Raw genomic sequence first — 22,923 nt, 5'->3', positions numbered from 1 at the left:
GAGACACAGAATCGGAAACAGGCTCCAGTCTTCGAGCCATCAGCCCAGCGCCTGACGCGGGGCTCCAACTCACGGACCGCGAGATCGTGACCTGGCTGAAGTCCGACGCTTAACCGACTGCGCCACCCAGGCGCCCCTCAAATTTTTTTTTCATCCCAAAAGACGATGAAGGACAAAGCCTTCAGTTCCAAAAAAATAACGTTATAATGCACATAGGTGCACATAAATTTCAAAATTTTATTTTTTTCTCAATTGTGTTTTGGATTTTCCCCATGTGGCCCATGAACGTATTATTCTAAGAGGTAAATGGCAGATACTGGCTTAAGGGTGGAGAGGAAATTTTGATAGTGGTGAGAACAGTGGCTACTTGAAGGGAGAAGTCAAGCAAAGAGGCCCCAAAGGTCAAATAATAGGCCAGGCCTGTACAACCGAGAATCGTCCACGGCAGAATAATCTGTAACCTTTCTCATTTTCATTTCCCATTTTCAAACATTTTTCTGTGTGAGCCTTAAAATCCTGTAAGAAAGACAAGGCAGATCATTTTATCCCTATTTTATGTTTTCTATTTTATTTTAGTAGAATCTTTTAAAATTCCCATTTTAGGGGTGCCTGCCTGGCTCAGTGGGTAGAGAGTGTGACTCTTGATCTCGGGGATTGTAAGTTTGAGCCCCACTTTGGGTGTGGAGATTACTTAAAAATAAAATCTTTTTTTTTTTTTTTCTCAAGTTAGTTAACATACAGTGTGGTCTTGGCTTCAGGGATAGAACCCAGTGATTCATCTCTTATGTATGATACCCAGTGCTCATCCCAACAAATGCCCTCCTTAATGCCCATCACCCAGTTAACCCACCCCCACACCACCATCACCCCTGTTTGTTCTCTGTATTTAAGAGTCTCTGACAGTTTGCCTCCCCCTCTGTTTTTGTCTTATTTTTCCTTCCTTTCCCCTATGTTCATCTATTAAGTTTCTCAATTTCCACATATGAGTGAAATCATATGATATCTTTCTTTCTCTGACTTATTTACTTAAAAATAAAATCTTGAAAAAAATTCCCATTTTTTAGATGAGGCTCCAAGAGGGTAAGTGATGATTTACCAAAGCACATAGTTTGCTATTACATATGGCTGATGAGCGATGGAAACATTTCCCTAATTCCTCCCCTCTCTTTCTTGCCTCAAGTTCTATCCTGGGTTTAGGAACCCCAGTGGGGATTTGTCAGGACTAGAGTTGGGCTTTGAAGGTCTACAGCGTAGTAGAAGGTGCTGAAGAGCCAGCTGAGGTGGGACCCTGGGTGGGGACGGAGCTGCCTACGGGAGAAGGAGCCATGGGTGTGGTTGAGGGAACCACTAGCCAGGCTTCCAAGGGAAGCCAGGCAAGCTGCCCTCTTCCCAGCTCTGGAGCAATGAATGGCACTCGTTCCAAAGTCAGACTCACCCACATTCTGGGAATTAACTCTCTTCCCCTTTCTGGCTATAGAGCATGTTTCAAACCCTTAAAGGGTTAAAGCAGCTTCCACGTGATTTTCCCATCACCCAGGTAACTTCGGTTGATGCTTTGTGCGAGAAAACGTGGGAAATAAATAAAAATCCCAAATAATTTCTCACTAAGTGCACCTAGCAATGCACCCCTCTTCGCCCGCACCCGCTGCAGGGAAGCACAACCCTTTGGGTAAATGGTGCCCGGGGGAGGGCCTCTGCCCGTTGTCAGGTGCGAGGGAGGGGCTGCCGAGAGAGTGGGGCAGTGGGCCGCGGGGAGAGCGCCCCTGCCTTCAGTCTCCCTCTTGGGCCCTGGGTGTAGCAGGTTCGCGTCGGGCCGGTGCCCCAGAGGGTTGGGGAAGAAGGAAACAAGTGGCTTGTGGGGAAACAGGCCGCACACACCTGGCGCCCGGTGGAATGAAATCTTGATTAATTATTAAACTGAGTTCCCGCGGGAGGGAGCGGGGCCGCGGCGGCTGGGCGGGAATGGCAGGGTGGGGGCTGGGGGAGGGAGGAAGGGAGGAGGATTGAGGAGTGGGCGCGGGGGGGCAGGTTCAGCCTCCAGGGACCCCGGCCGGAAGGAAGCAGACCCTCCTGGCGCGGGGCGGGGCGGGGCAGGGGGGGGTGCGGTGGGTAATAGCTGAGAAAGAGTGGGTTTGCTGGCGCTCCCGGGGACCCCTGGGTGAGGGTGGGCGGAGAACGCTGCAGGAGGCATCCAGGGGGTGGAGGGAAGGGGCAGCGGGCGGGACGGCCCCCTCCCCTAGGGTCTTGATCCCAGAACAGAAGCCACTTGTTTTCCCAGGACTGGGGGAGGGAGCGGCCGGAGAGAGGAGGGGGCGCGCGGAGGGAGGGGCGCTGCTCGGGCTCCCCCACCCCTACCCGGCTCCTCGGAAGGGGAGTGGGCCCCCGCGCGGGGCTCGGGAGGCGGAGGGGGAGGGGGCGCCCAGACAATAGGAGCTTGTGCCTTTAAGGCGGGGAGTCCGGGAGCCGGCGGGGAGGGGACTTCTGGATCCGGGGTAGAGGGCGGCTGCGCTGGCCAGCTAGGAGGGGGCGCGGGCCGGGCGGACTGCGGACAGCGGGAGGGACGGCCGGGACGCGCGGGCACGGAGCAGGACCGCGGGACGGCCGGCCGCCCGGCCGGAGCCCGCGGCGGTGGCGGGGCGGGGGCCCGGGGGAGGCGCGGAGCCCGGCAGGCAGGTGAGCCCGCGCGGAGGAGCGGTGGAGGGGAGCGGCGGCGCTGGGCGCTCGGGTCTCGGGGGGGGGGGGGCGTGAAGACTCCGCGCGGCTCCCGAGAGTGAGGGTTTTTTGTTGGGGGCACAGAAGCGCGCGATGGGGAGGCTCGATAGTGTTTGGAGGCGAGCCTGAGGCCATTGGGGCTGGACTGAGAAATCGGGGAGGAGATGGGGGGTCAAGGCTCCCACCCTCACCCCCTTCCTCCACCCGAAGCGAGTGCCAGGCTTGCTGGGACCCGGGGAAAGGCATGTATTGGGGGAGGGACTGGGTGAGGTTTTCGCAGAGGGGCTGTGGGGTGAGCCTCCGAGTTTGGGGTAGACTGTGATTGTGTTTAAGGGAGGAGGGCAGTCTGGGCGGCAGGAGGGAATGCCCTCTGCCTGCAGGAGTTCCCCCCAACTCCCCTAACCCCAGAGCTTGGCGATGAAAAGGGTGGTGTCACTGCCCGCTGCAGGGGGCCAGGGTGGGGAGCAGACTTTATTCTGAACGTGGCCTGACCGAAAACCTAGAGGTGGAATCCCGAGATGGGGACTCTTTCCCCATACCCTCCCCTTACTAGAACACCCCTGTGGGTGGAAAATCCTAGTGGGGGTTGTGTGCTTGGGTGTGGAAGTGGGAGCCTTCTGCGGTCTTCAGGGAGACTGAAGGCCGGGGAAGCCAGGCCAAGGCAATCCTGGACCTCCAGATACAGGCCTTGGGGGAGGCTCCTCTACATCTGGAAAGGCCTGGAATTGAGGCCCACTTCCCAGCATGGTGGGCGGTGCTGGCACTGAAGGGCCCTGCCTGGGCAGCGCCTTCTACCATGAACTTTCTGAAGTCACTTTAAATCCCCTGGAGCCTCCTTCTGCCAAGGAGGGCAGGGGCAGGGACAGACAGAGGTGGCCAGGAAGAGGGTTTGGGCAAAGCAGTGGGCAGAGCTATCCTTGGGGCTGGGCCTTGGCCTGCTTCAGACTCTGGGTCTCAAGCCGGAGGATCAGTGTTGGGAGGGACTTGAGGTCTGGGAGGCACTGGGCCTCCAACTGCCAAGCTGAATGGATGTGGCTCTGGCTGTGGGAGCTGGTGTCTGGAGCAGCACATCTGTGAGAGAGAGCAAGGGACCAGGACCCAGGGGCGGAAAAGGTTGGAGGCAGGGGAAGAGGGAGGTGGTCTGTGGTTCAGAGTGACGGATTATTTCTGGACAACGAAGGTTGGGGGACCATGTAGGGAAGTTTTGTGGCTTTGAGCAGTCCCCTCCCTTGTTCCTTGTCATACCGGCCTAGTCTGGGGTGCCAGGAGTGCTAGCAGCCTGGTGAGTTCTCCAAGGTGGGCAGTGGTGCTTGGGGTGGAGTCCCAGGTGGGGTGGTTGCAGTTCGTTGGACAGTTACATAACTCGGAAGCTAACCTCTTGGGGAGTCAGAGTGTTCTGGGGATGGTCATGCATTCTCCTGGACAGTGTCTGCCCCTTCCTCTGTGGGTATGAGCCAGATGCTAGGATGTGCTTCCAGGAGGCTGGGAACATGGCCAGAAACAGGTCCTTTGGGAACAGAGGTCTGGGCCATTTCAAGCGGGGGGAGGAATGGTTAATACAGGGCAGGGGACTGGCAAGTAGGAGGAGGCTGAAGCAAAATGTCATGGTAGGGGTGGTGGGAAACCTGCTCGCTCTGGGCTTTGTCTCCAGCAGCTCTGGGGACTGACAGCCAAGGACGTGGGGACTGATAGAACCAGGTGTCTGACTGGCTGGGGAGATGTGTGTTCTTGCTTGTGGCTCTTCTGTCTTTCCATTTCTTGGACGCTGGCAGAGTTTTGGGTTCAAAGTGGTATAGGGTGGGGGAGAAGAACTCATTTATCGGGTGTGTGTTATGTGAAAGATACTGTTGGATTTTTTTCATGACTATTACTTTTCCCATTTTACAGATGAAGAAACTGATACAGGGAGATAGTAACTTGTTCAAGGCTGTGCAGCCAGCATGTAATTACCCTAAGGTTTGAAGCCTGGTCTTGCTCCAAAAATTGTGCTTCTAATGAAGTATTTTGAAGAGCCAGGCTTCCTTTGGTGACTTTTTCCAAATGCCAACCTGACCCAAAGTCTTGGATTTCTGATCTGTCCCTCCAGAGGGTGCTGTTGGTGATGTTAGGAGGGCACGGTGCTCTGTGGGATACGGGAGAAGGGATGCTGAGAGAAGTTGGCTGAGAGTGATCCAGGGATGTGGGTCTCTAGCATGCAGAGAGGTCCCCAGTCTGCCTTCTGTTTAGTGGGCCTCTGGGTGTCTGCTTCTGCTCGAAGTGCCACTTGTCTGCCTTGAGCTGCTGATCCTGTGGGCATTACTCCCCCCCGCCCCCCCCCCCCCCCCCCCCAGTGAGGACAAATGTCAAGGCTGCTAGCTCTGAAGGTTTAAATACAAAGAGCCCCAGGGTGCCCTGTGGGCATGGAGGAGTGTGGCCCTGTTAGAGACACAGGCATCTGTGGACGAGAATGCTCTTATCCACACTTTCTCTTGAGCTGCTCTCAGCTAGGAGACACATTGAGGGTATTGTCATAGAGTCCTCCCCACCCCAGTTGAAGGCACTACCCTCCAGGAGACCTGAGATCTGGGGCTGATTTGGTGACCTAGGATCTCTGTAACTTGGGCCAGCTGTATAGAACTGCTATGGACCTTGTTTTCTTTCTTTCTTTCTTTCCTTCTCCCTTCTTTCCTTCCTTCCTTCCTTCCTTCCTTCCTTCCTTCCTTCCTTCCCTCCCTCCCTCCCTCCCTCCCTCCCTCCCCCTGTCAAATCTGTGTGCAAGGTGGCCACAGGAGCAGTTTCGCAGGGCTTTGGTGAAGATCAGATGGAATTGGGTATGTGAAAGGCACCTCGAAGAGTTTAAAGCACAGAGAAAATATTATCTACCCATCCACTCTAGGAACACTTATTTAGACCCTATTAGGTGTTTGCAGATACAGCAGAGAGCGAAATGGGCCCAAATCCCTGCCTTCATGAGGCTGACATTCCAGTGAGGAGAGACAATGAACAAATAAGGAAAATATATAGAATGGCAGTTGCTGATAAGAGCTGTGGAGAAAAATAAAGCATGAAGCTGGGAAGAAAGATAGGGAGCTCCAGGAAAGGGGGTTGCTATTTTAATAGAACGGTCAGGGAAAGACTCACTGATAAGGGAACACTTGAGCTGTGACCTGGAGGAGCTCTTAGTCCAGGCAGCGGGCACCGCAGTCCCAGGCCGCCCCGTGCATGGTGTGTTGGGGACCAGCAAGGAGGCTAATAGAACTGGAGTGCGGTGAGAAAGATGAAGAATCATAGGATTATCACTCTTTATTATTATTACACAGTAGCTGCTCTATGCCAGTGCCCTTGAGCTTTCTCTCTGTCTTTTCAACATACATTTCTTGAGTCCTTACCATGAGCCAGGCTCAGTACTCGGTGCTGGGGCTAAGGTGCTAAGCAACACAGGACAATCCCTACCCTCACAAAAGTTTATAGTGAGAGGGGTGGGGACACATGAACAAGGGACAATTTAATTGTGATAAGTACTATGGAGGAAATGTACAGAGGGTAAACAGGGGGCCAAATTTAGTGTGGGTGGGGGAGCTGGGACATCTTCCCTGAGGAAGTTCCATCTAAGCTGTGACCCGAGGGAGAAGTTGAATTTGGCTTGGTGAAGTGTGCATGGTGTGAGTACGATGAGGAACAATGTAGAAAGAGATTCCCTTTTGTATAGAGGTCACCGATTGGCAGCTCACAGGCTGAATTCATTCCATAGACGTGATTTATTTGGCTTGCAGTGTTGAAAAATGTGAGTTACTTGCCAGCATTTAAAACTCAGGAGATGTCATGTTAAAATGTACATTTTTTTCAGCTTCTGTTGAAAATCAGAAGATCAGGCTCCACTGGGCTGCCCGTGCCGGCTATGTGCTGGTGTGGTGCCTGCCCCGGTGCTCGGGAGTGGACTTTTCAGTTCCTCCCAGACCTCCTTTGCTTATTGACACAGGCACTCGAGCTTGTAACCACCAAGAAATCAGTGCTTTTTAGGGAAGAGGTGAATGTTGAAGTGTACTGCTTTGGAGTCCGGCAGATCTGGGTTAGAATCTTGGTTCCCACACATCCGTGGCTGCTTGATGTAGGGCGAGTTACCCGCCTGCTTCTGTCTCGGTTTCCTCACCTGCTGAATGGGGATCCCGTCGTCCTCCTCCATACTTTTATGTGAGTGGTGTGTCGGAAGCGTTTAGCTTGGCTGTGGAAGTACTTGGTTTATGTAGCTACTGGTGGCGGTAGGCCGTGACGGTGGTGTTAATACCAACTCGTTCCCTTCTCTCAGCAGCATGTCCTGGTTTAGTGGCCTCCTGGTCCCCAAGGTGGATGAACGGAAAACAGCCTGGGGTGAACGCAATGGGCAGAAGCGTCCACGCCGTGGGACTCGGACCAGCGGCTTCTGCACACCGCGCTATATGAGCTGCCTCCGGGATGCACAGCCCCCCAGCCCCACCCCTGCAGCTCCTCCTCGGTGCCCCTGGCAGGATGAGACTTTCATGCGGAGAGGTGGCCCGGGCAAGGAGCCGGGGCTGCGGGCGGTGGCCCTCGGCTTTGAGGACACTGAGGCGATGGCGGCGGTCGGGGCAGCCGAGGTGGCACCCGACGTGGCAGCCCGGGGTAGGCGGTCTTGCTGGCGCCGTCTGGCCCAGGTGTTCCAGTCCAAGCAGTTCCGCTCGGCCAAGCTGGAGCGCCTGTACCAGCGGTACTTCTTTCAGATGAACCAGAGCAGCCTGACGCTGCTGATGGCCGTGCTGGTGCTGCTGACGGCCGTGCTGCTAGCCTTTCATGCTGCACCTGCCCGCCCTCAGCCTGCCTATGTGGCCCTACTGGCCTGTGCCGCCGCCCTCTTCGTAGCGCTCATGGTGGTGTGTAACCGGCACAGCTTCCGCCAGGACTCCATGTGGGTGGTGAGCTATGTGGTGCTGGGCATCCTGGCAGCCGTGCAGGTTGGGGGTGCCCTGGCAGCCAACCCCCGCAGCCCCTCTGTGGGCCTCTGGTGCCCCGTGTTTTTTGTCTACATCACCTACACGCTCCTACCCATCCGCATGCGGGCGGCTGTCTTCAGTGGCCTGGGCCTCTCCACCCTGCATCTGATCTTGGCCTGGCAGCTCAACCATGGTGATGCCTTCCTCTGGAAGCAGGTGCGTAGTCAGGAAGCAGGCACAGGGTAGTGCTTGGGGGCACCAGCCCGGGAATGAGAAGGGGTCTGGTAATCGAGGGTGGGTGGGGACTGGGTGTAGGGATGTCTGGTTGTGTCCAAGAGGAAGGGCAGATGATGGGAGGCGAGGTTTCAGGGGTCGGCTCGGCTCCATCTGGGATCTGGAGCAGAGGGCACTGCTGAGGAGAGGGAGGGCCCCAGGACCCAGCTTGTACTCTCAACCAAGGGCCACGGTTTACAGCTCTTTGGCCTGAGGCACCTGAAATCGTGTAGCCCATAGACCTGATGTAGGGCTGGAAGTGGGAATGTGATGTTTAGCCCCAGGCCAGGAGTGGGGTTGAGAGAGCAGTGTTGGCGACATCTCTGGCCCCAAGTCGATACATGAGACGCAGGCCTTGGTGCCATTCCTGAAAAGCAGCTTCAGGTGGTGACCTGGAGGGAGCAAGCGGGGTTTGGGTGGAGTTAGCAAGAGAGGAGTTGCTTCTCTCCTGGACCAAGGCAGTCTCTAAAAGGACGCGGAGGGTGATAAGTAGGATTCATTTTCTCCTGGGCTGGGAGTGATTTGAGTGGGGTTGGAAGAGGGGCATCAGGGTCTGATCTCCTCCTACCCTCCTCCCACTGAGCACCAGGGGTCTGGCAGCCCTGCCTCGAGGTTCTCTGCCCATGCCAGCTATTGCATCTGGGTTCTGAGTGGTGCGTGGGGTGGGGCTTGACAGCATGGTATTTGAGTGAGAAATCAAGGCTTGGCTCCGGGCAGACCTGGTTGTCCAATGGGCTGCGTTCTTTTCTGTGAGCTCTTAGACAACTAACCTTACTTCTCTCCCAGCCTTCTTCCCAGTCTGTAAATGTGGGATAAAAATAGTATCTACCTCATGATGTTGCTGTTAGGTCTCCACCCTCTCCCAGAGTGGAGTAGAACCCGACAGGGCAGGGTTCTCACCTGGGGACAGGGAGGTGTGGGAGTGCTGTAGGGGATGGTACTCAGGGAAGGGCCCTCTCAGAAGTCCCTTTCAGAGAGACAGGAGCATGTGGAGTTGGCCATCTCAGGTCATCCCCTTGACCAGGGAGCAGAGACCAGGACATCTTGCCCAGCTGATCTGCAGGGGCTGCTCTAGACACGGCCCCTAACCAACACACCTCATGATCCCTGTGCTGGTACCCTGATATTGAGGGTGTCTGTCTTGCTCAAGTTTTGAGGGAATTGGCCTCTGCCTTGTCTAGGGTTTGTGGCCTGTAGCCCACCCTAGCCCCACCCACAAAGAGGAAGTTGCCTGGGGCTCCCAGGGTGAGAAGCTGGGTGCTCTGGCATGATGCCCTTCTCCGCCCAGCTTGTGCTCCGGAACAGAACGTACCTTTTTAAAAGTAACTTTATAGCCCATTTGTTTGTGGAGCACGCACCCACAAGGCAGCCAGACCTCTTAAAGGGCCAGGGTCTTTCTGTCCTTGCGGGCCCCCCACTTCTCACCAGGTAGCTATTGTGCTGGGCTTTGGAATTGGACTACCCTCCTGGGGAAGGAAGAGCTTGGAGGAAGCCAGCTCTCTGGCTGGCCAGGGGTAGGTGGGTGTCTCTTCCCTGCTTGCAGCTGGCATGGTGCCCAGAGCCAGGCCCAAGGCTTGATTGGGGAGGTGCAGCCTCATGGAGGCCAGGACTCTTCCAGCCTCCTGCCTCCCCAGGGGCACCCAGCTGCAGCCTTACCCAGTAGGTCTCAGCATGCACGTTCTTGGGGCGAGGGGAGAAAGTCACCCCTGCCCCTGTGCCAGTCCTTAGAGCCAGGGTTGCCCATACCCCTTCTCTGAACTAAGAATGATTCCCTGTGTTCAGTTGGCCTATGGGTGTCTGGATGGTGTGGGTCTGTGGCCTCCTTTCTAGGCTCCTTGGGCAGCCCCTTTCCAGATCCAGCCCTGCTCATGGGAAGGAGGCTTCATTCTCCTCTGACCCACTCATTCAGACACATTGAGCAGTTTCACCCAGTGACCCTGGCGCAGCCTGGAATCTCCTCTAGTGCCCTGGCATCCATTTTTTCTCACAGTGGGATAGGGGTCTGTGTACAGATCTATTTCAGTCTCTCGTCCCCCTTCCCCTTCCCTCCACCATGACTCACTTTTTCCTCTTGGGCTCCTGGGGCCAGGAAGGGAAGTTGCCTGGTTTACCCCCCTTCCCTTCTCCCCGACTGGGGGCTATTCTTAGAAACTCCTGAGGGAGATAATGTGCCCCCCTCTTCACCCCTGCTGCTGGGAGGGGGGCCCTTGTGAGCTGGACCGGGAAGGAAAGCTGGGAGGCCAGTCCTAGAGGGTCAGAGCTAGAAATAGCTGGGGGTTTGCTGAATCTCCCCCCCCCATTTTACCTAAGAAAATTGAAGCTGAGGTCCCAGAGATGAACTGACCTTCCCAAGTTTGCAAGACTGGTTCTGGTTCTGGGCAGAGCCCAGAATTCCTTTCTTCCAGTTGGTGCTCTTTCCCTCCCTTCTCCCCAAACCAGAGCCCTGCCCCAGCCAACTCGGGTGGAGCCACAAGTGCCAGGTTAACCCCTGAATTTCCAGAAACACTGAGGCCAGATATTCTTAGACATGCTCTCCAGTCAGTGCTACTGATGCTGATTGAGAGGTGGTCATCCTGAGATCAGGGTCCTAGGGCATGGGGGTTGGCTGTGCCAAGTATTGGGGGTGCTGGGCATGGTGGCAACACTTCCTAGTTAGGAAGAGTTTTTCGTGATAGTCGAATTGATGACTCCCAAGCCTGGGCTATGGGGCTGGACCTCAAGAGCTTGGGTGAGTGGAGTGAGTAGGAATCTTGGAAATCTGGAATGTACCAGCAGTAGGGTTTGGACAGAGGCTTTGGAGTCTGACTGTCCTGGATTCACGTCCCACACCAGCCACTATTAGCTGTGTGATCTTGGGCAAATTACTTAGTTTCTCTGTGCTTGAGTACCTCACCTTTAAAATGAGATAGTTTCACTTCATAGAGTTGTAGGAAATCCATTAGTTACTGTATAGGAGGCAGCTATAGAAGCCAGCCATATTGGAGACAGCCAGCAAATTAGTTCCAGTGATTATAATAATAATTATTATTCTATCAAGTTATGTCGGAGCAGGGAGGAACCTTAGAAATCTTCTTATTGTCCCGCTCCAGGTTCTAGATGAGCAAACAGAGACCCAGAGAGATGAGATGACTTGTCCTGGGCATTCACAGGAGGATATAGAGCTCGAGTCTCCTGGGTGTTGTCGTGTGAGGAGAACCACATGCAGAAGGAGCAGCATTTGTCTTTTGTTTGGGCTGATTGTGGGGCAGGAAGTCATAGTGTTCCGGGCCCCGGCCCCATGACCCACCTTGCCCTGGTTGGTGCTTGTGCTCCCAGGAGTTGTGAGAAGCTCTCATTTCTAGCTGTGGAGTGATCCAGGCAGGGGTCCAGAGTCCTGTGGGAGAAGAAGGAAGTGTATTACAGGGGTGGGGAGAGCTTGGGGACAGACAGGGCACAGGATCTGGGCTTCCTTCCCGAAGCAATGCATCCACAGAGAGGATAGCAAGTTGCACCTGTGCGTAGGTGGGGTGTGGTCATCATTCTGCCTCTGCCACCCTCTTGCAGCTTGGTGCCAACATGCTGCTGTTCCTCTGCACCAACGTCATTGGCATCTGCACACACTATCCAGCTGAGGTGTCTCAGCGCCAGGCCTTTCAGGAGACCCGTGGTTACATCCAGGCCCGGCTGCACCTGCAGCATGAGAATCGGCAGCAGGTGGGGCTGTTCTCCCTGTCCAAGGCCTTCCCCCACCTCACCTCCAGATAACCTGTATGCTAGATCTGCTGCCTTGTACCACTCCGTGGAATAAGTCTGAATGGTTCCCCCGATTGTGCACAGCACAGGCCCTGTGACACTGGGGTTCCTGTCCTGTCTGAAGTTGGGAGGGCGTAAATGGGAGCATGAGTGAGGGGTTGCGTGGGGGTGGTCAGAGAGGGCTGTGAGGTATCTCTGCTGTAGACTGTAATAGGGGAGGTCCAGAAGGGAAGCTCAGGTCTCCAGGGGGGTCTGGGAGGCCTCTGGGGTTGTGGGGGCACCAGGAGGAATTACAGTATGAGGCTAAGAAGATAGTGGTGCCCTGTTGAAACTACTGGTCTAGGAACGGCTGCTGCTATCAGTGTTGCCCCAGCACGTTGCCATGGAGATGAAAGAAGATATCAACACAAAGAAAGAAGACATGATGTTCCACAAGATCTACATACAGAAGCATGACAATGTCAGGTAGGGTTGGGGGTGGGAGGATCCCAGGAGGGATGGGGGGACCTGGGAGTCTTTGAGGGCCACGTGGCCCTTCCATCTTCTCCCCATTGTCCACAGCATCCTGTTTGCAGACATTGAAGGCTTCACCAGCCTGGCATCCCAGTGCACTGCGCAGGAGCTGGTCATGACCCTGAACGAGCTCTTTGCCCGGTTTGACAAACTGGCTGCGGTGAGGGTGCTGGGGCTGGGGGGGCAGGGCTGCATGTGGTGAGAACATAGCCTCATTGGAGCGGCCTGGGAGAGTGGGCTAGATGGTGACTCAGTGAGGGAGCTGGGTGGGCAAGAGAGTGGGAGTGACTGTCTCCAACTCTCTCCCCTTTAGGAAAATCATTGCCTGAGGATCAAGATCTTAGGGGACTGTTACTACTGTGTGTCGGGGCTGCCGGAAGCCCGAGCAGACCATGCCCACTGCTGTGTGGAGATGGGGGTGGACATGATCGAGGCCATCTCGTAAGCAGTGTCCCTCCCAGGCAGGCTCCCTGGAACTGAGGGTGCCCCCACCAGCTCTTACCCTTTGATGTGTCCTTGGGATTTTTTTCTCAGTTTTGGCTGTTTCTCTGTCTTGGAGATCCATCGCCTGGGAGGGGAATGGATCTTTCTTCAGCTTGTGCACTTTAGACTCCAGCCAGCCAGGCAGGGTAGGGGAGCCATGGTGAGGGGATTTGGGCTGGTGAGAATGCTAGTTGAGCAAGCCTAAGGGGAGAGCAGTGACTCCTCCCTTTGTAGCTCAATTCCACAGGATGCTGGTGAACACAGTTCTCAAACATTTGTCCTTGAGACCCACGCAGCCTTTTGCCCGTGTCCAGCCAAGGCTGTGTTCGCATGTCTGGCATCTGGGTCTGTCCCTGCCTGCTTGGCTCTGAGGGGAGTGAAGGGCCTGAGTTCTGGGCTGGGGGTGGGGATGTCTGTGCCAGAAGCTGAGCCGGAGCCGCCTCCTCCCAGGCTGGTGCGTGAGGTGACAGGTGTGAACGTGAACATGCGCGTGGGCATCCACAGCGGGCGTGTGCACTGTGGCGTCCTTGGTCTGCGGAAATGGCAATTCGATGTGTGGTCCAATGACGTGACTCTGGCCAACCACATGGAGGCGGGGGGCCGGGCCGGGTGAGTGTCGGGTCCGGGTGGCCAGGGATGGGAGTGAGGTGGGCTAGCCCAGGTCTCACCTTCCTGTTCCCTCACAGCCGCATCCATATCACTCGGGCCACACTGCAGTACCTGAATGGGGATTATGAGGTGGAGCCAGGCCGTGGTGGTGAGCGTAATGCATACCTCAAGGAGCAGCATATTGAGACCTTCCTCATCCTGGGAGCCAGCCAGAAACGGGTCAGTCCAGGGTGGGGTGGGGGTGGGGGCAGGCAGGGAGAAGGGCAAATGCAGGGAGCAAACAGACATCTTGTCTGGGACCCTCTTTTGATACTGTGCCCGTGCTTCCTGCACAGAAAGAGGAGAAGGCCATGCTGGCCAAGCTGCAGCGTACACGGGCCAACTCCATGGAAGGACTGATGCCACGCTGGGTGCCTGAGCGCGCCTTTTCCCGGACCAAGGACTCCAAGGCTTTCCGCCAGATGGTGAGGGGTCCACAGCACTAGGACCTGAGGCCTCACCTTCCTAACACGCTGTGCCCCTCTTCCCTCTTTGGCCTTCCTTGTTGTGGCTCATACATCTCCGTGTATGACTTCTGGTACTGGGGGCAGGAGGGGTGACTTCATAACAGGGGTCCTAAGCCCCTCCAAAGTACACGGGGGGAACACTCAGCACAGTGTTGGGAATGGGGAAGGGATTGTGGAGGCGAAGATGGTCTGCCCTTCACCCCATTGCACACTTTGTCCCTTTCTCCAGGGCATTGATGATTCCAGCAAAGACAAGTAAGTCAGGTTATTGAGGAGGGAGGAAGGGGAGGGAGAAGGCACTTACACCCTGGGACAGGGCTGTGGGGGAGCCGAGATCCCCCCTCTTTCCTGGACTGTAGGTGTGTCGTGTGGGAGTAGGTGCCACACAGCTACTCCATTCTTTGGGTGCTGCCCATGCCCTTCCTTTCTCATTGCCTCTCACGTGGTAATGCTCATGCCCCTGGTGAAGCCATGTCCCCTGCCCTCAGCCGGGGTGCCCAAGATGCCCTGAACCCTGAGGATGAGGTAGATGAGTTCCTGGGCCGTGCCATCGATGCCCGCAGCATCGATCAACTACGGAAGGACCATGTGCGCCGCTTCCTGCTCACCTTCCAGAGAGAGGATCTTGAAAAGAAGGTTTGCCCCCAAAGGCTAAGGGCAAAGGGGGATGAGGGCCGGGGTAGGAGGGGAGGTTCAGGGGGGGAGGCTGAGCACAACTGAGGGATCAGCAGGTTTTTTGAGGATTGGGGGGTGACCACAGGGCACAGTGGGGATTCCTATTAATTGAGCCACTGCTTGCCCCTACTTGAGGCCCCTGGCAGTGGCCTGCCTCCCCCAGGGCAGAGCCCAGCCCCCAGCTCAGCCTCTTCTCCCTCAGTACTCGCGGAAGGTGGACCCCCGCTTCGGAGCCTACGTAGCCTGTGCGCTGTTGGTCTTCTGCTTCATCTGCTTTATCCAACTCCTCGTCTTCCCACAGTGAGAGCCCCGCCCTTCCTTGCTCTGTTTCTCTTCCCTCCACCACTTCCCAGAACCTTCTTAAACACCCATGCAAGCTCACAGTCCTGGGAGCCTGTACCCTGCCAATCTGGGGAGTGGGACAAGGATGCCCAGGACTTCCAGAGTAACATTTTCCCTGGCCCTCTTCTGCCCTAGTTCAACTCTGCTTCTTGGGATCTATGCCAGTATCTTCCTGCTGTTGCTGATCACTGTGCTGACCTGTGCCGTGTACTCCTGTGGCTCTGTATGTTGGGGGTTCTTCCAGGGCTGGTTGGGGAGGGCAAGTTGGGCCGGGGCGGTGAGGAATCATGCAGGGAGAGGGAAGAGAAGGCCAGGCCTCCCTTACTGGGCCCCATCCCTGGTTGGCCTTACCCCTTGGCTGACACAGTCTCTAACTCTCGGTCTCTTGCCTGTCTGCAGCTCTTCCCCAAGGCCCTGCAACGCCTTTCCCGCAGCATTGTCCGTTCTCGGGCACACAGCACTGCGGTTGGCATCTTTTCAGTCTTGCTTGTGTTCACCTCTGCCATCGCCAACATGGTAAAGGTCAAGTGGGGATTCTTCTACCCCTCCTCTATGCCAAGCACTGCTCTGGGCTTTGGGGCTACAGAAAGGAATAAGACCCATTTCCTGCCCTCCAAGAGGTTGTTATCCCAAAGGAGGGGGTGGGGTTAACTCTAGTCCCCCATTCTCCTTGCTCTCCCCATCTCCTGTCATCCTTTAGTGAGAACTTTGACCTCCAGGGTATAAGGCACTGAGGCATGGCCCTTGAGCCCCTCTCCTCCATGCGTACCCTGATATGCCTCCCTCAACTTTTGCAGTTCACCTGTAACCACACCCCCATACGGACTTGTGCAGCCCGGATGCTGAATGTAACACCTGCTGACATCACTGCCTGCCACCTGCAGCAGCTCAATTACTCTCTGGGCCTGGATGCTCCCCTGTGTGAGGGCACCGCACCCACTTGCAGCTTCCCTGAGGTGTCCAAGCCATGTTCAGGCGGGATGGGGTGGGGGGTTCCTAATCAGTGCTAGTTATTGACTCCTCTGTGCCAGACCTGCTGACAGGCAATGGGGACCCAGGATCTCACCAGAGTTCCTACTGGAGGAACATCTGGGGGTCCTGGAGTGGTGTGGGGCTGGCTGTGGAAGGTGAAGGAGGTTTGGGTTTGAGGTTGTGGAGGGGAGCTTAGGTCAGGCAGGGAAGTGCGGTGCTCTTCCTGACTGGGTGGGGGAGGGCATGACTTCTGTCTTCGTCCAACACCACCTCTGCCATTGCTCCCCAGTACTTCGTTGGGAACATGCTGCTGAGTCTCTTGGCCAGCTCTGTCTTCCTACACATCAGTAGCATCGGGAAGTTGGCAATGATCTTTGTCCTCGGGCTCATCTATTTGGTGCTGCTTCTGCTGGGCCCCCCAGCCACCATCTTTGACAACTATGACCTGCTGCTTGGTGTCCATGGCTTGTGAGTTTATCCTCAATCCCTTTAATCCCCTGTGAGCTTCCTGACCCTTCTGGGTCACTGTGATTTTTCTGGTCCCCAGGCCTCTTGTGCCCTCGCAATGTCACCACTCACACTCCTCACCTTTAGGAGGAAAAGAGGCAGTAGAGGAGCTCCCAGCATATGACCCCTGACCGTCACCCCAAGGAAACCCCAGTCTTGGGAAGTCCCTGTGTCTTTAGGCTAGACATTTAAAGAATTCCTTCTCTCATTTGCATGGTGCTTTCATACCCATTCTCTTAGGCCACACAGCTGCTTGGTGGCAGAGCCCTGGCTAGGAACAAAAACTTTTGACTCCTGATTAAGGGCTTTGCCTGGGACACCACACTGGCTTTTCCTCTGCAAACCCCATCGCATAGCTCTGTGTAGTAGGAAAAGCCTCTGGAGTCCACTGGGTATGAACCCCACTCTGCCTCTTGTTAGCTATGTGACCTTAGACAGGTAAGTTAACTTCTCTGAGCCTCAGTTTCCTCATCTGTAAAATAGCAGTGGCACCTAGATTGTAGATGGCTGTAGAGATTACAGTGATATTTGTTGAAGCCCTACTCCAAGCCAGGTGCCACGCTAGGCCTTTTGCGTGCACTGTTTAGATCTTGTCCCTCTTTTACTGATGAGGAAACAGGCCTAGAGTTAAACATCTTGTTCCAGGTCACAGAACTGGTAAGTGGAGGAGCTAGGAGTGGAACCTTCTCATAACCTCTGCTCTTAATGAGTTAATATAAGCACAAGCCCTGGCCCTGTGCCTTATTTTGTGCTATGTGCTCAGTAAATGCAGTTTCTGTCTCCCCTTCCCTGCCCCCACCCAGCAACCCAAGAACTGATGACTTTGTCTCTTGTATCTTCCTGCCAGGGCTTCTTCCAATGAGACTTTCGACGGGCTGGACTGGTAAGTGAGGGCTCTGGGGCAGGAAAGGCCAGGACTGCCACATGTCTCTTGCAGACACTGAGCTTGACTCTGCTTACCCTCAGCCCAGCTGCAGGGAGGGTAGCACTCAAATACATGACCCCCGTGATTCTGCTGGTGTTTGCTCTGGCGCTGTATCTGCATGCCCAGCAGGTGGAATCAACTGCTCGTCTGGACTTCCTCTGGAAACTGCAGGTGACTGAGTGGGCCTCTGGGGCAGGGGGAGGATCCTGGGGACAGAATCTGGGTCAAGCCAGAAATGCATCTTGTTAGCTGGCCAAGGCTCAGGCCGCACCAAGCCCACCCTGGCCCCACGCCTTCTGTGTGCCCATCCCCTATCCCTGCCTCATTCTGTCCCTGCCCCTATCACCCCTTTGCCTGTTCTTCAGGCCTCATCTGTCCATGCCTTTCTTCTTCCCCGTGATTCCCTCTGATGCCCGTCTCCAGGCACTGGCCACTGCACCTATCTCTTGTGAATGTTGGGCAGTGGGTGATGGGTGTGGTGTCCACAGGCAACAGGGGAGAAGGAGGAGATGGAGGAGCTGCAGGCATACAACCGAAGGCTGCTCCATAACATTCTGCCCAAGGACGTGGCTGCCCACTTCCTGGCCCGGGAGCGCCGGAACGATGAGCTCTACTATCAGTCGTGTGAGTGTGTGGCCGTCATGTTTGCCTCCATTGCCAACTTTTCTGAGTTCTATGTGGAGCTGGAGGCAAACAATGAGGGCGTCGAGTGCCTGCGGCTGCTCAACGAAATCATCGCTGACTTTGATGAGGTACTTATCTGGTTGGTTGGTGCTGGCAGAGCGCCTAAGGGAGACTAGCCGGACCAGGGCAGTGGAGAGAACTTTGGATAGGAGGGCCAGCATTGGAGGAGGCGTGGCTGGATTGGGAGGAGGAAGGGAGGTTTGATGGGACCCAGAGATGTTAGGGTAGGAGTAAGGGTAGGTATGGCAGAAACAAGGACAAGGACCCTTGGTGTCCAAGGCAGCGAGGTCAGCCCCAGTGGGGCAGGGTCATCACTGCTGGGGATCAAAGGACATGAGGACCTGCGGAGAGGACAGGATAGGCACCGGGTGGATGTTATTGAATAAGAAGGCAGTAAACTGGACAGAACCTCATGAGCCCAAGTAAGCAAGATGGGCCCCTCAATAGAGAAAATGGAAGCAAATGTGAGGAAGTATCCTGAATATCCAGGTCAGGAATGGGTCATTTACTGTTCTGGAGGAAAGTCACTTCCCTCTGGTACTCAGTTTCCCAAAAAGTGAGGGTTAGAATAATTGACGGCTAATATCCCTTCTATAGTTCTGTGAGCTATGGAAGCTTTGTGAGCGAGCTTTGGAAGTTGGCCTAAAGCTGTATGCTTGAGTCCTGGCCTGGGGTTCTGATGGCTGCCTTGTAAAGGAGGCCTATTTTCCAAGTTCCTCCCTCAGTCCTGCACTAACTGGAAGACGGGACTCACTCACTAAAAGGATAGGAGCTGTTGAAACAGGGAAGGGGGGGGATGAGGCCGAGGCATGGCATGAGTGAGCATTGGGCAGGGTGGGTTTGGCCTCTCTGCCTTGACAGCCAGGTCTCCCTGTGCTGTCCAGATCATCAGCGAGGAGCGGTTCCGGCAGCTGGAGAAGATCAAGACGATTGGTAGCACCTACATGGCTGCCTCAGGGCTGAATGCCAGCACCTATGATCAAGCGGGCCGCTCCCATATCACTGCCCTGGCTGACTATGCCATGCGGCTCATGGAACAGATGAAGCACATCAACGAGCACTCCTTCAACAATTTCCAGATGAAGATTGGTGAGATGGCCCGCTTGCCTGGCAGCTTTTTCCCAGGGCTGTTTCTGGGTGAGGCCAAGGAATCAGGCTGGGGATGGCATCACAGATTTCCCATCAGGAATCCTTTGGGATGTCCTTTTCTCTCACCTCCTAGCTCATCTCATATTAAGAACAGAGATCATTGATTGAGGGCCTACTGTGTGCTAGGCACTGAGACATCGTAATCTTCACATTGTTATCCCCTTTTACAGATAGAGACTGACTCTCAGATTAAATAATTTGGCCAAGGCCAAACAACTAGTAGGTGGCTGAACTAGGATTCAGAACCAGGTTTATTTAAGCTCTAGTACCTGCACTCTCACCTATGGCCAGTCCAATAAGAGGTACTTCCTCTCAGATATCCTAGGAGCTGATGGGCGGGAGTAATGGTTAACAGACTGGGTTCTGGACTCATAACTGGTTTAAATTCCGGTTGTTCCACCTACTGGCTTGTTTAGCAAGTCGCCCAACTCCTCTACGTTTCACAAGGTTATCTATAAAATGGGATGATACCTACCTTTTAGGGTTGTTGAAGGGATGAAATAATGGAATGCATAAAGCTTACCAGAGTGGTTGGCACAGAGCGAGCACTCAGTTGATTAGCTACTGTTAGAGCAATAGCTGTTTTAACTCAGGGGAGCTGCTCAGCTGACATACCCAGATCTTCCATTCTTTACAACCAGGACACTTGTCCCTTTGCCACTTTTCTTCTCTGGGTCCTTCTAAAGGTTCCAGGAGGGGGGATGACTCCCTGGGCTGACTCTGGAACATCCACTAGTCTGTTTCTTGCTGCTGTCCCCATCGCAGGGCTGAACATGGGCCCAGTCGTGGCAGGCGTCATTGGGGCTCGGAAACCACAGTATGACATCTGGGGGAACACAGTGAATGTCTCTAGCCGTATGGACAGCACGGGGGTCCCTGACCGAATCCAGGTGAGGGGGATGTGAGCAGAGGCTGGGAAGGGTATGGGTCCGGAGGGCTTCTGCAGGTCAGCTAGGACAGGGGTAGGGTGGCAGTGTTCAGTGGTTGGGGGTGTGTGGGATGGGGGGCTAGCATGACTAGAAACCCCTGGACCCCTGCAAATGCAGCAGGAAGGATCCCAGGCTAAGTGGGTTCCCCTCCCATCCCCCAGGTGACCACGGACTTGTACCAGGTTCTAGCTGCCAAGGGCTACCAGCTGGAGTGTCGAGGGGTGGTCAAGGTGAAGGGCAAGGGGGAGATGACCACCTACTTCCTCAATGGGGGCCCCCCCAGTTAGCAGGACCCAACTACACATTCAGCTGACAGGACCAAGGTGGGCATTTGAGTGGACTCTGTGCTCGCTGGGTGGAGCTGTGGCAGGGGGCACCGAGCCTCCAGACCCTGCTGACCACAAAAGGGAACCTCCCAGCAGGCTGTGCTTGGACCATGCTCGTCTGCCCTCAGGCTGGTGAACAGGGGGATACCAAGAGGATTATGCAAGTGACTTTTACTTTTCTAATTGGGATAGGGCTGTTCCCTCTCCTCTCTTCCAGCTTTTGGGAGCAGGGGAGGGGGCAGGGCAGCAGCAGAGGCAGCAGGGATTAAAATGGCAGCTTGCCATGCCTACCCTTTCCCTGTCTGTCTGGGTAACAGACTTAGGGCTGGGCCCTTCCTTTCCCTCTTTTTCCTGGGAATATTTTGTACAAAGACTGGGGCAGGCATGAGGAGTGCCTATTCCATGCTTACCTCTGCTATGCCTGCATCCCCAGCACTGGCCTTGGATACCCCACCCCAGTCGGGTCTTCCTCCTAGGCACAGGGCAGACGAGGGAGATGCTCTGGGGACCCTGCTCTGTCCATATTTCAGGGGAATGTTTCCATTTGCCAAATCCTAGTCCCATGATCTGTCCCCAAAGGGGAACAAAGGGACTTCTGACAGCTCAGATTTAGCCCTAGTTCCTGCACAGCTCCAGGAAAAGGGGCATCTAGCCTCCTTTGGTACTGTGAAAACACCCAGCCAGAAAGCAAGCATGTATGTGGGGATGTCAAAAGGTCAGGAGCTGGAAGTTCACCTGTAGATGCCCAAGAGAGCAGGCTGGCCAGGGAGTGGGGTGGTACCAGACTCTTTATCTGAGGGCCCCATTGGGGTCAGGATCAGGTCACTCTGCCCCCATGCTCTCTTGCTGTCTGCTGGCAAGGGGGCACAGAGCATCTCTACCCCTTCTGTTGCCAAATAGAAAAGGGTCAGGGCATGGAGGAGGGTGACCCTGATCTCAAACCTGTCCTCCCAAGTCTTGGCACTGGGGAGGGCCTGTATGTCTGTGTAATGTGTGTGCCTGTCAGCCTTTTTGTGTGTGTATCTGTTTCCAGGTCTGTGTGTGTCCTTATGGTTCTCCTCAGCTCTCCACCCTGGGTTGCCTCTCTCCTGTGGGCCTCTGTCTTCGGGGAATAAGGCAGGGTTTCTGATTTCAAGGGATGGAGAGAGACGCCTAGGTTGTACAGGAGTAGCATGGGGTGTGGCAGCAAGAGGAAGGTGGCCCTGGGGAGAGGAGTCCTTTTTGTGCCAAATCCCTAAGTGCCATTTGGGGGCCGTGTGTGCAGCATGACTGTCTCCCTGCCTGGGGCAGGGACCCAAGCGCCTGCTTGAGCCTCAGTGCTCCATGCACTTGAACTGTCTGGGTTTGGCGGGCAGAGCCTCAGGACTTTCCTGGGTTCCCCAGATGGTGGTATACTTTGGGACTGGGGTAGCATGGGATCCCTCTGAGGACCCAGATACTGGTACTAGGGGATGGGGCAAGGGAACCTGAAACTTGGCTTTCCCCAGCCTTCAGTCTCAGTCTAGCATGTTCCTGGCTCCCCAGTCTCCACGAAGCCTTCAAGGGCTGGAAGGAGGGTCAGGAGGTTGGACTCTAGATTCCCTTCCTATCTCTGCCTTCCTTTTACTCCTTTCCCTGCAACCTCCTTGCCACCTAACTTAGTTGGTGCCTTGGTTTCTCTGTCTGTCTGTACCTATTTAAGCCAGAGGCATTAGCCTGAATTTTGCTTGAAGATCATTTTGTGTTAAAGATGATTAGAGAGACAGAGAAGAGGGTTCCAGAGTTGCTAAGTTTGGGGAATGAAAGGGGTGGGTGGCACCCTTGCCCTTCCTCATGCCTTTTCTGACTCGAGCTCCTTGCAGAGGCCTGGTTTCTGGCTTGCACTGCCTGCCTTGGGGGATCTTGATGCATCAGTCAAGTGGGTCATCAGGCACTTCATTAGCTATGGCAGGAGGAGGGGAAAAGACTAGTTGGTCCAGAGAGAAGATCAACTCCCTCTCCCCAGACATATCCCTGGATGGGAAAGGGACTGCTTGGAGCCCTGGGGTGGGGATAGGGGTGTAAGGAGACCAGAGTGGGAAGACCTCAGTCTTGGGTGATTTGTCTTTGCTTCTTGTCAAGTGGGAGGGACCTGTCCAACACCCTGACTCCCCATACCACAGTGCCAGCCATGCCCTTTTCCTGGGCTACCATTGCCCCCTTTCTCACCAGTTGGTGGGGGAGTCAGTGGATGGGAGGCCCATGGACTTTGGTTTTATAATGTAACCACTGTGGGGGTGGGGGAGGGCGGTATACCATGTATTTCAGTGAAATATTTAATATATTTAAATATCAATAAAATCAAACTCTTTGTAAAATTCCCAGCTCTCTGAAGATGTTCTGGGCCCTGGGTTGGGTCAGAAGTGGCAGAGCCAGGTATAGGAGGCAGCCTTTCCTCTGTGGCTAGAGGGTTTCCTCAGGTTTTCTCCCTGCCCAGCTGAAGCTGCAGTGTCTTCAGAGAGCATGACTACTCTAGGCCCTTCAGCATCATGAAGACCATTGTGTGTCTTCCCAGACTTGTTACTCGGACACCTGCCATTCCTGAGGTCAAGGACACCCTCAGTAGTCTTTCCTGTACCTTGGCCCCTCCCAAACCAAACACCAAGTTCTGGCTCCCACACATCTGATCTCATAGGAATTTGG

General features: G+C 55.1%; 1 protein-coding gene across 8 annotated transcripts; it reads left to right on the top strand.

Annotated features, from left to right (window-relative positions):
- The first annotated feature begins 2,514 nt into the window (after positions 1–2,514).
- On the top strand, positions 2,515–22,598 carry ADCY6 (adenylate cyclase 6). 8 transcript variants are annotated; one of them, XM_023257006.2, is made up of 22 exons: positions 2,515–2,673; positions 6,998–7,853; positions 11,454–11,603; positions 11,986–12,107; positions 12,204–12,315; positions 12,469–12,596; positions 13,089–13,247; positions 13,325–13,466; positions 13,583–13,711; positions 13,983–14,008; positions 14,242–14,389; positions 14,631–14,728; positions 14,906–14,993; positions 15,170–15,286; positions 15,568–15,726; positions 16,032–16,210; positions 17,097–17,132; positions 17,216–17,345; positions 17,663–17,926; positions 18,743–18,947; positions 19,773–19,897; positions 20,098–22,598. In XM_023257006.2, exons 2-22 carry the CDS (start codon positions 7,002–7,004, stop codon positions 20,221–20,223), a joined length of 3,495 nt encoding a protein of 1,164 aa, XP_023112774.1. In that variant the 5' UTR covers positions 2,515–2,673; positions 6,998–7,001; the 3' UTR covers positions 20,224–22,598. The 8 variants fall into 8 exon arrangements, with proteins under 8 accessions (XP_023112774.1, XP_023112775.1, XP_044917669.1 ...); XM_023257007.2 differs by having other exon boundaries at positions 2,517–2,673; positions 7,001–7,853; XM_045061734.1 differs by lacking the exon at positions 2,515–2,673 and adding an exon at positions 2,801–3,825.
- The last annotated feature ends 325 nt before the right edge of the window (positions 22,599–22,923 follow it).

Source organism: Felis catus, chromosome B4 (assembly GCF_018350175.1).
Source record: "Felis catus isolate Fca126 chromosome B4, F.catus_Fca126_mat1.0, whole genome shotgun sequence".
NCBI lineage: Eukaryota > Metazoa > Chordata > Mammalia > Carnivora > Felidae > Felis > Felis catus.
This window is presented reverse-complemented; position numbering and strand designations above follow the sequence as displayed.